Below are 11,196 nucleotides of genomic sequence, written 5' to 3' on the forward strand. Positions count from 1 at the left end.
TGGTCCTAACACAGAACCCTGAGGAACTCCATAAGCAACTCTGGTGCGGCTGGAAGAACCATCATTAACATGAACAAACTGGAATCTGTCTGATAAATATGATTTAAACCAGTTCAGCGCAGTCCCTTTAAGTCCAATCGCATGTTCCAGTCTCTGCAATAGGATGCTATGATCAACAGTATCAAATGCTGCACTAAGATGTTAGTGCACATCTTAGTGAGTATACCCCTGTGCAAAATCACTTGAAGATAAAATGATTCCAGACTGCATCAGCTCTCAATAATTGCATGATTTCTAAATTAGTGTTTCCATTATGAACCATCCAAACAACTCTTTAGACAGACTATACTGAAAATTCATGTCTCAAAGTAGCACTCAGTGCAACAAAAGTGAATACATCTGTAATCTCACATACAATTTAGAAAACCTGTGATTGCTGAAACAAAATTTAGGACACCTGTGATTTCCAATTAGGCTAATGACATTAACAGGTTTATAAAATAAACTGTGAACACCAGAACCTTCTCAGTTTTGGACCTGTGGACTGTGTCTATCTATGTCTGCATTAATGCTCTACGTGGAAAAGAACTGCACTGACTTCAGAAAGATGGGAAAAGATAGAGGAAGATTGGTGACCAACTAAAGATCGGTGGAAACACACTTGCAGATGACTCCCAAGATACATTTCTTTGACTCAGATGAGGTCCAGCATGTGTCATGTCAACTTAGACATGAATGCATAACAGTCAAGCACAGAGGTGGGAGTGTGATGATATGGAACTGCATGGTTGTAAAATGTTTGTGGACATCACATTTAGAGGTGGCACCATGAATACCTGTGGATGTAAAACAGTGGTTGACAAGATGACTCACATTCTGCAAAAGTTTAGCAGAAGAGAAATATTCCAGCAAGATAATGACATAAAGCACACTGTCAAAATCACAGTGAAAGCTTAGACCTGGCCAAGTACTTAGTAAATGAGAACTTAGAAGGTAATGCAATGACTTTAAGTGAAACAGTGTTGAATCATTCAACATTTAGGTGATATTACAGGGGGTACAGCAAGATGTGTATTTTTGACAGGTTTTCTTTTTCAGATTCTGACTCCATTCCTGCTGAGGAGGCTGAAGTCAGATGTCACGCTGGAGGTTCCACCTAAGAAGGAGATTGTAGTTTATGCTCCTCTGACTGCCAAACAGGAGGCCTTTTACACTGCTGTTGTCAACAAGACTATCACGAAGATGCTGGGTCAGGAAAAGGTAAAATTATGTAACATACATATACATAAATATTTCAAAACATTTTCAGCACCAGCAGAAAATGTGACAGGAGAACGATTGTTCAATTCAATTCAATTCCATTTTATTTGTATAGCGCATATTTACAACAACGGTCATCTCATAGCGCTGTTGTTCTTAAGTTATTTTTCAATAGTGTTCTACATCTGTATTGCAGTTGGTCCGCCGATGTTGAGCATGAATGTCTTTATAAACACTCTGAAAAGGGCCACCACGCACGTGGAATTTTAGTTTGGGAAATAGATAGAGGTCAGATGGTGCCAGGTGAGTAAGGTGTATGGGGCAACAGTTCAAAGCCATGTTTGGCTGCTTTTGCCACCAGTGCTGTGTGGATGACACATTGTCCTGGAGCAACAGCAGCCGTGTTCCTAAATGGGACTTGTGCTTCTTGTTTCTGAGTGAGGCCTAGAACATTTTGAAGTATCTTCGTAGACTGTCAGGGTCTGGACTGTAAATTTTGGGAGGTTCTGAGCCCTGATAGCTGTGTCACTGTACCAACAACCACATTTAAAACCTGCTTTTTAGTCGGTGGATAATAGGATATTGCAAATATATTGATGTCAACTCAAATAATATATCTAGTGTACTCAGTATATATATATATATATATATATATCCAGTCTCTTAAAAGTGTTTTAAGAGATCTTAAACAAAAATTAAGATCTGTACCAATTTAAGGGCTGGTGATCGTTAATTATCTGTTTATCCAATTATAAATATCAGCTGAAACTGATGTCTTCATGTCCAGTATCAAGCACCTTGGATCATCTTAAATCTGAAAGGTGATACATAAATTAGCAGCAGGTGGCTGAGCTCTGCCTAATCAGTGTGGCCTTGTCCTCCCTGTGAACCTACATTATTATGCCTAGGTTGACTTAAAGGATTCATAGCAGTCTTTTACTGTTTGTAGTTTAATCCCTATCAAGATAGTGCCAGTGGGTGCCAAGTGTGTAAAAATGTTCTGTTCTCCTGATATATTTAGACCGAGGCTCCTGTGGTATTAACATCAAGCGGAAGACCAAAGCGTCGTACTCGAAAAGTAGTAGACTACAAAGAAACGGATGCAGACACACCATACAACCTGGAGAAATATCTGGAGAGGGTTCGCAAGGAGCTCGATCAGAGGTCAGCACTGCTTACCCACGTCTCAGCCGCAGACTAAAATCAATGAAAATAACTGATGCTTTCTGGGCCATTACTCAGCTGATGAGCTTTATTTCTTTATCTTGCTGATGTCACTCACTCATTTATTTGCATTAATCTCAATAACCTGTTTTTCTTCACTGCTGCTAAATGATGGTGTAACATTTGCTTAAAAGTGCAGGTTGCTAACAAACCTTGCCATGTCACAGTTTCCGTGTTTGCATTGGAGAATGAGAATTAGTTTAACTCAGTGGATCTTAACCTTTTTGTGGTTAGTGTTAAACCTTTTAGAGGATGAAATATGTCCTTAAAAATATTAAATGGGAACTGTCATTTGTGCAAAGGTTTGGACACCTTCTGCTGTTCAGGCTGGTCTCATTAACTTATTAGGCTTTTACTGACTCCTTGGGACTGTAAGGCAGGTCAACAATAGTCTCGCATACAGAGCTGTGAAAAAGTATTTGCTCTCCCCCCACAGATATCTTCTATTTTTTCACATTTGTCACCCCTAAATGTTTCAGATCATCAAACTTATTGCAATATGACACAAAGATAACTCAAGTAAACGCAAAATGCAATTTTTAAATGATTCCATTTATTGAAGGAAAAGTGCCATCTAACCCCACCTTTCCCTCTGTGAAAAAGTAATTGCCCCCTTTTTCACCTGTCTACCAAATGAACTAATTCGTTTGGCAACTGGGTTTATGTTATGTATGATCACTGCCAGGCTTGTTGAATCTAAACATCACTTAAACAGAACCTGTCTGGCTTTGTGAAGTAGCTAAAGGGTCTCAAAAAGCATGATGCCACGTTCCAAAGAGATTCAAGAACAGATGCACAACAAAGTCACTGGCATTTATCAGTCTGGAGGGTTACAAAGCCATTGTTAGAGTTCTGAGATGCCAGATAACCACAGTGAGAACCTATCTACAAATGGAGAAAGCATGGAACAGAAGTGAACCTTCCCAGGAGTGGATGGCCTACCAACATTTCCACAAGAGTGCATCAACCTCAATCTTACAGGAGGTCACAAAAGAACCCAGATGAGCATCAAAAGAACTGCAGGTCTCCCTTGCCTCAGTTACGGTCAGTGTTCATGATTCCACAATAAGGAAGACACTGGGCAGAAATGGAATCCATGGCAGAGTTCCAAGACACAAACTACTTTGACCAAAAAAAAAAACACGAAGGCTTGGCTACCATTTGCAAAAATCATATCTGGATGAGCCCCAAGACTTAAGGATAACATCCTGTGGACTGATGCATTACAGGTGGAATTTTATGGAGGACATGGGTCCTGTTACATCTGGCCTAAAGCTAACACTGCATTCCACAAGGAGAACATCATACCAGCAGTACAACACGGTGGTGCTAGTGGATGGTTTGGGGCTACTTTGCTTCCACAGGACCTGGACAACTTGTCATCAGTAATGGAAACCACAAATTCTGCTTTCTATCAGAAAATCCTCCTGGAGAACATCCGCCCGTCAGTTCATGACCTAAAGCTCAAGTGCAAATGGGTTATGCAGCATGACAATGACTCAAAGCGCACAAGCAGGTCCACCTCTGAATGGCTCCAAAAGAACAAAATTAAGGTTTTGGAGTGGCCGAGTCAAAGTCTGTACTTGAATCTAATTTAGATACTGTGAAAAGACCTTCAAAGGGCAATTTGGGCTCAAAAATCATCTTATGTGGCTGAATTAAAGCTATTCTCCAGAGAAGAGTGTGCCAGAATTCCTCCATGTTGATGTAAAAGACTGATAACAAGCTATGGCAAGCGGTTAACTGCAGTTGTTGATGCTGAGTGTGAACCAACCAGTTGTTAGGTTTAGGGGGGCAATTACTTTTTCACAGAAGTGATTTTTTTTTTTTTTTTTTTTTTAAATCTTCAGTAACTCATTATTTAAAAACTGCATTACTATGTAATATGATCTGGAACATTTAAGTGTGAGAAATATGCAAAACTAGAAGACACCAGGAAAGGGGCAAATACTTCACAGCATGGTAGCCAGACCTGTGTCCACCATGCTGTCAGTGCTGAAAAATGTTTAATTAATTTATTGTGTTAGCTTATTTAATGGGGATCATGTACAACACAACTGTTGGACCAGAGTTAGTTACAGAGCTAATTTACATTCCTGGGCAGGAAGGTGGAAAAAACTTAACTTACCTAGCACTACTACTGTTTGTTATTGAATGCCTTTTTAAAATGAAAATGTATTAGTGTGGACGTAGCCTCTTAACCAGGTTGTAAGTGTTTTTAGGCTGCAGCATGCTGTGCAGTTCTGTATTTCATATTAACTTGTTTGATCCTTACTCCTGTGAATCCCCCTCACAGCTCTGACTGAAATCTGCTCACACTTAGTTTCCTCACATGTATTGCAGCTCTCATCCAGTCCTGGATGTCCAGAGCCCGCTGGATGCTCAGATCAACCTGAAGCTGCAGAACATTCTCATGTTGCTAAAGAGATGCTGTAACCACCCTTACCTGGTGGAGTACCCCCTTGACCCCACCACACAGGAGTTCAAGGTAACGTACAATTTACCTGTACTACTTGATACAACACATGCTGTTTTGGAGTACTTCCAGGTTTTGTGACTAGAAGCAAAAATGAAAATATGTTGAATTATACTTAAACAGTTGCTGAAAAGCAGGACCTAAGCAGATCAACACAATGTTGCTTATTAGTGATGGTAAAAAAGCAGAGTTGGAGCGACTGCATCTTCTCTGACATGTTCCTTCCATACATACTGTCCTCCCTACAGATTGATGAGCAGCTGGTGCAGAGCTCTGGAAAGTTTCTCATCCTGGACAGGCTGCTGCCAGCACTGAAGGAAAGGGGACATAAGGTGAGACACGACCCCAGCGGCCAACTTAGTAACCTCATGTTACATGGTATTCGTTTCTAAAAGTTTCAGATGTCACTGAAACCAATACCATTATGCCGTTTGAACACGTACAGTGGAAAACTGTTCAGAACCTAATTATTGAGACCTGAAAATAAGTTTCATTTAAAGTACCTGAAAGAAACAGATTCTGCTTTTAATTAGGCTTCAATTCCTTGAGTCAGTTAATGGTACCTATTCTACAACTTATAGCTCCAGATGAGAGGGAAAGGCTAATTCCTGTTTTTAATCAAAATCTGTCTACAAAAAAATGGACAGTTATTTATGTGTTTGAGGTGTAATAGTACAGAAATAACACTATTCAGGATGTTTTCAGCACAGCAGAAGAAATTTATAAATATGCATAGCATTTTTTCTATTCATTTTTTCATATTTAAAAAAAAATTAAAATATTCAGAAGTGCCTAATTGCTCTTTTTTATTTTTTATTTTTTACTGTAATTGTTCAGGCACTTAAATCTCCACATGTGGCATGGTGGTTGGCCACTTGACCTATTCAGTGTGAGTAGAGGAGTTGTGCATCCTGGCTGCAATAAACCTCAAAATGAGCATGTAGTGTTGATTGCTAACCCTTCTAGCAAGCTGTGGATGATGGGCAAAACCTTGTTCATCATCAAAACTTTTGAGGTGAAGCTCAAGCTCCACAATTGTTTTCTGGGAATGCAAGTGTGGTGGATATAAACATGACAGCTCTGGTAAAATAGTAATTTTCCCCCTGTCTTTTATTGTGAAGTTGCCATGTTTTTTTGGTTGGGAGTCTTTCAGTGTGGCACATCTGGGCAATATTTTCCCACTGCTCTTTGTAAAAATGTTCTAGATCTGTCAAACTGTGTCTCATATGCTCAGCTCTTTTCAGGTCACCCCACTGATTTTCAAATAGCTTCAGGTTTGGTTCTGCCTAGACCATTTCAGAACAATGGTCTTCATGTGGTGAAGCTGTCACTTTGTTGATTTGTATGTATGCTTTGGGTTGTTGTTGGGCTGGAAGTCCTTCCATTTACAGGTAAACTTCTGAAGGTTTTACATCAATATTGACTCGTATTATAGAGCTGTTCATGATGCCCTCCACTTTAACTAAAGCCCCAGTTCTGGTTGAAGAAAATCAGCCGCAAAACGTGATGCTGTCACCACTATGCTTGCTCATGAATATAGTTTTGCTAATTTGCTGCGTTGGTTTGGCGCCAAACATTTCTTGTGGAATTGTGACCAAAAGTTTAACCTTGATCTGATCAGATCAGAACATACTTTTTCACTTGGTTTCAGGGGAAAATTTAGCCGAGCATGAATGTTTTCTTCAATGTCATTTTGCAATTGTGCCCCATTGCATAGACATATGATGAAAACGAGAGATTGTTGTCACATGCTAGCAATTATCAGTATTAGCCATAAAGTTACTACTCCTTCAATGGGGCCATTAGCCCCTTAGCAGCTTCCCTTACCAGTTTTCTCTTTGTCTTCCTATCAATTTTGTTAGGAGATCATTTTCTTGGTAGTGGTACTGCTGTGCCACTTGTTTCCATGGGTTTTTATTTCTCCTCACTATGCTCAATGGTAAATGAAATGCCTTGAATATTCTTTTGCACCTCCTCCTAATTGGTATCTTATAACAACAACATTCTGTTCATGATTTGAAAGCTGTTTGCAAACCATGGCTTTGCAATCAGAGGCAAACAAGATGTCAGGATAATCCCACAGGAACGGCTTATCTTCATTGAGACTCCATCGTGTCATTTGATGGCAGGTGTATACTAACTCCTGTTTAACCTGAGATTGAAATGAATTTGTCAATTCAGCACACAGCCATATCTTCAATTATAGATGGGTATATTCACTTATGCAACCACAGTTTTGCAAGTTTTTGGTTTGATGTTTGTCCTCTGAAAGGTTTCTGATGTTTTCACTTTCTTTGCTTACGATGCAATTACACAATAAAGGTGAAAAAAGTTCTGACATTCTTTACATCACAAAACCTGACCATTTTAACAGGTGTGTAGACTTTTTGTATCCACTGTATGTTGACATCAATCGACTTCTGACAGGAACTGTGGGGTTGACAGGGCATCGTGAACCAAGTAAAGCTCATATGGAACTACTCCTAATTTTATTTAGGATTAGGAGCTTTAGCATGTATTAGCACATTAATTTTTCAGTGAACCTCAGTGTGTAGTGTGAAAGGTACAGTCTTTACATCTATCGGATACTGTCCTGATGTGTCCTCTGCCATGCTGTTTGTTGCTTTAGATTTTTTTCCCATACAGTGTAGTTCTGATGTTTGAGTTGTTCACTGTTGTGTTCCAGGTACTGATCTTCAGTCAGATGACGTCCATCTTGGATATGCTGATGGATTACTGCTATCTGCGGGGATTTCAGTACAGTCGACTGGATGGCAGCATGTCCTACGCTGACAGAGATGAAAATGTGAGTTTTAAACGGTAAACAGTGAGACTGATGCAGAAATGCTTAACTTCCTTTCTGGTGAACAGCTTATAGTATTTTCACCTCATTAGGCGAGATGGTGTGACACTGTGAGGATCTTGTGTAGATCCACAAATGTAAGGCATCAAAACTGCTGCTCTCAACGGATGTCAGTGTTTTGGTTTGATCTGATTCTTCTTCTTTCCCAGATGACCAGGTTTTCCAAAGATCCAGAGGTGTTTATCTTCCTGCTGAGCACCAGAGCAGGTGGACTTGGGATCAACCTGACAGCTGCTGACACCGTTATCATCTTTGACAGTGACTGGGTGGGTGCAGATTAAAAATAATTTGTAATGCACTTGTTTCTGTGCATTGTTTGTGTTAAATTGGTGTTAAATGTTGCTTCCTTCCTACCTCTCAGAACCCCCAGGCAGACCTACAGGCTCAGGACCGCTGCCACCGCATCGGGCAAACTAAACCAGTGGTGGTGTACCGCCTGGTCACAGCCAACACCATCGACCAGAAGATCCTGGAGAGGGCTTCTGCCAAGAGGAAACTGGAGCAGATGGTCATCCACAAGAGTGAGTGGCGTTACCTTATTGGAATACTAGGTTGCCATACAGGACCCCCCTTCAAGCACTGCAGCAGTGGCTTAACTTTAACAACTTTGATGATTGTTTCTAAATGTTTTGTTGCTTTCCTTCACAGATAAGTTCAAAGGTGGGAAAGCAGAGCTGAACCAAAGCAAAAGTTGCATTGATCTGGATGAACTGAGGGAGCTGCTTAAAGCCGGAGGCACTGAGAAGTGAGGAATGATTCTCTGCACCAAGTTAAAATGTTTGGAGATCATAAAGAATAACAACAATGAATCTTTAACTTGTCCACATTAGTCGTGTGTAACATTTGGTTGTCATTTTTTGTCCCACTCAGGGAAGTGAAAGCTTCAAAGGGGAAGGTGATCAGTAACAATGACCTGGAGATTTTGCTGGATCGCAGTGACTTGCTGGGTGAGGATATGAATTAAATCTTGCTTCGTATCACAGGCCCAACTGTCCTCCTAGTCACTTATACTTCTTTACTATTAAATACAAAACATAATCTTTATAGTCATCAAAAAAAAGTTTCTCGGTAATGTTAGTTAAAACCCTATTCATGTTCTTTGTTTGCCAGTTGAACTTGTTTCAGGTCTTGTTCCTGTACTCAAATGTTTTTCACCTGTAATATATATATATATATGTTTGTTTGTTTGTTTTTAATTTTGGTATGTGAATATAGACATTAACTATGCGTCTTAATGTCTCCATTTGTTAAATGTTAGATCTGATGTTAAAGAGGAAAATTTAGGGAATAGAGGATTAGAGGCCAATGGGCTCAGATGAAAGAATATTTGCCAGTCAAAGTATTTTCTAATTTGGTACCAAAGCTTCAATGAATGTGATACTACTGGATGTGATTTCAGAATATGGTGTGCTTCTAAAGAGACAGTTTACAATCAAAAGATATTACATTGTTTTCTTTTACGAGAACAGTTACACGAAAAGGAAAACAAATGTTCAGTACATTTCTTGTCCTGTCTCATTTTCTTTGGTTATCTCCAATGACAATGGCCATTTTATTAGTTTAACCAACATGTTTCCACTGAACCTCAAAATGTATCTAGCCAAGCAGGCCCTTTAGTTTCCACTATGGCAAAAGAGAAAATATACACATTTCCTCTGTAGCTTTAGCCAAATTGAATGGCCATTACATAATTGTTATCAATTCAGTGATCTGTATTGACCGTTGATTCTGCTGTAGTCTTGTTAACTTGTTGTCTGTTAACTTCTGAGCTGAAGTAAAACATTCTTTGTATTTGTAGACAAAGAAAAGGGGAGCAAGAAGAAAGAGAAGGTGGGAGTCTTCAGAGTGGTGGATGCCAAAGAGCTGACAGAAATCACGCTGGCCTGAGAATACTTGGAACAATGCAAAAAACTAAACTTCCATCCAGATGGTTTATAATAGCTGTCACTTTCAGAGAACACTTTAAACTGCTGTTTGTAGCTTTGAATCTGTCTTTCCCATTCTTAACTGCCTTGATAGTATTCTGTGTAATTGTTTTTTGCTGTTTTGTTGCTAACGTGGTCTATAGTGTTTAACCCCTGTGCCCTTTTTTTTTTTTTAAGACTGAACTGACTTTGGGGTTTTTGAACACTTAATTTTATGGCAAAAGTTAGAAAAACACAATAGTTCAGAGAGCCTTGATGCTCCCAGCAGTGGCATTAAAACTATCACATCACTGGTCTGATTCGTTTACTTTCAGAGGACCAGTTACATACTGTTCAATATGTTTAAGAGAAAAGCCTTTTGCATGTCAGTGAAAGTGTCCTGTCCTTTAACATGCACAGCATGGATCACTGAAACAAGTGGAAGCTGCAGTGATGGGATTAAGTCGGGTTAGTACGCTTCATTTTTTCTAGTTTGTTCATTTAAAGCAGATGAATCTGTATTATCTTTGCCAAGCTGTCCTCAAGGCACATTTGTGCATCTGAAGCATAGTTCTGTCTTTATATAAATAAAGCAATTTCGCACATCTCTTGTTTTTCAACTTGCTGTTAAGGTATTGTCCTGTCAGGTTCGGATTTATTGTAATAAGTGTAACTGCTCTTCATTTTCATTTTTAAGCCTAAAAACTATGATGTTACTGTTAGGCTTGGTGCACACTGCTTCCATATTTTATGATGCAGGACATATAGTTTGAGCTTTACAACCTTGATCATTTCATTGTAATAAAATGGGAACAGCACTCCCAGACATCAGCAAATGACCTACCAATTTGACCTAGCCTCTATATCCTCTAGTTCCCAAATCTAATTGAGTATGTGTGGGATAGTATGATTTTTTTTTTTCACATCAAAACACAAAATGATTTTTTTGAAATACTTTCCTATGGTGTTTTTTTGTTGTTTTTTTTTTTTAAATCACATACATTACAGTATTTCCATGATGTACTACATCCTGACATTTTGACGACATTCTGTACTATGACCTTTTTTAGGAAAAAATAGTGACTTTTTTTTTCACATGAAAACACAAAATGTTTTTTTTCTGTGAAATACTTTTTCAAGGTGGTTTTTACCACATACACTACCGGTCAAAACTTTTAGAACACCCTAATTTTTCCAGTTATTTATTGCAATTCAAGTTGTACAAGTGCAATGAATAGCTTGAAATGGTACAAAGGTAAGCACTGAACAGCCAGAGGTTTAAAAAAAATGGTTTGGTTACACAAAACCGAAAAATAATGTACATTTCAGAATTATACAAAAAGGCCTTTTCCAGGAAACATGAAGTGGGTTAACAATTTAAAGCTGTTCTGCAGCAGTGAAGGTTGAAACAGCCTTAAAAGCTGGTGCTACTAATTCCTACAGGTGTTCCAGCTTTTCTTGATTACATA

General features: G+C 39.0%; 1 protein-coding gene across 1 annotated transcript in view; it reads left to right on the plus strand.

Annotated features, from left to right (window-relative positions):
• The window catches only part of hells (helicase, lymphoid specific), a 20,753-nt gene extending 10,406 nt beyond the window's left edge, over positions 1 to 10,347 (plus strand). The window contains exons 14-23 of the mRNA XM_008301572.1: positions 1,099 to 1,260; positions 2,282 to 2,424; positions 4,828 to 4,972; positions 5,209 to 5,292; positions 7,647 to 7,766; positions 7,973 to 8,089; positions 8,185 to 8,344; positions 8,472 to 8,568; positions 8,694 to 8,770; positions 9,622 to 10,347. Coding sequence (XP_008299794.1) covers positions 1,099 to 1,260; positions 2,282 to 2,424; positions 4,828 to 4,972; positions 5,209 to 5,292; positions 7,647 to 7,766; positions 7,973 to 8,089; positions 8,185 to 8,344; positions 8,472 to 8,568; positions 8,694 to 8,770; positions 9,622 to 9,710 — 1,194 coding nt within the window. The 3' untranslated portion in view covers positions 9,711 to 10,347. The remainder of the gene's footprint in view (positions 1 to 1,098; positions 1,261 to 2,281; positions 2,425 to 4,827; positions 4,973 to 5,208; positions 5,293 to 7,646; positions 7,767 to 7,972; positions 8,090 to 8,184; positions 8,345 to 8,471; positions 8,569 to 8,693; positions 8,771 to 9,621) is intronic.
• The last annotated feature ends 849 nt before the right edge of the window (positions 10,348 to 11,196 follow it).

The sequence above is a fragment of the Stegastes partitus genome, unplaced genomic scaffold (assembly GCF_000690725.1).
Source record: "Stegastes partitus isolate 25-593 unplaced genomic scaffold, Stegastes_partitus-1.0.2 Scaffold1686, whole genome shotgun sequence".
NCBI lineage: Eukaryota > Metazoa > Chordata > Actinopteri > Pomacentridae > Stegastes > Stegastes partitus.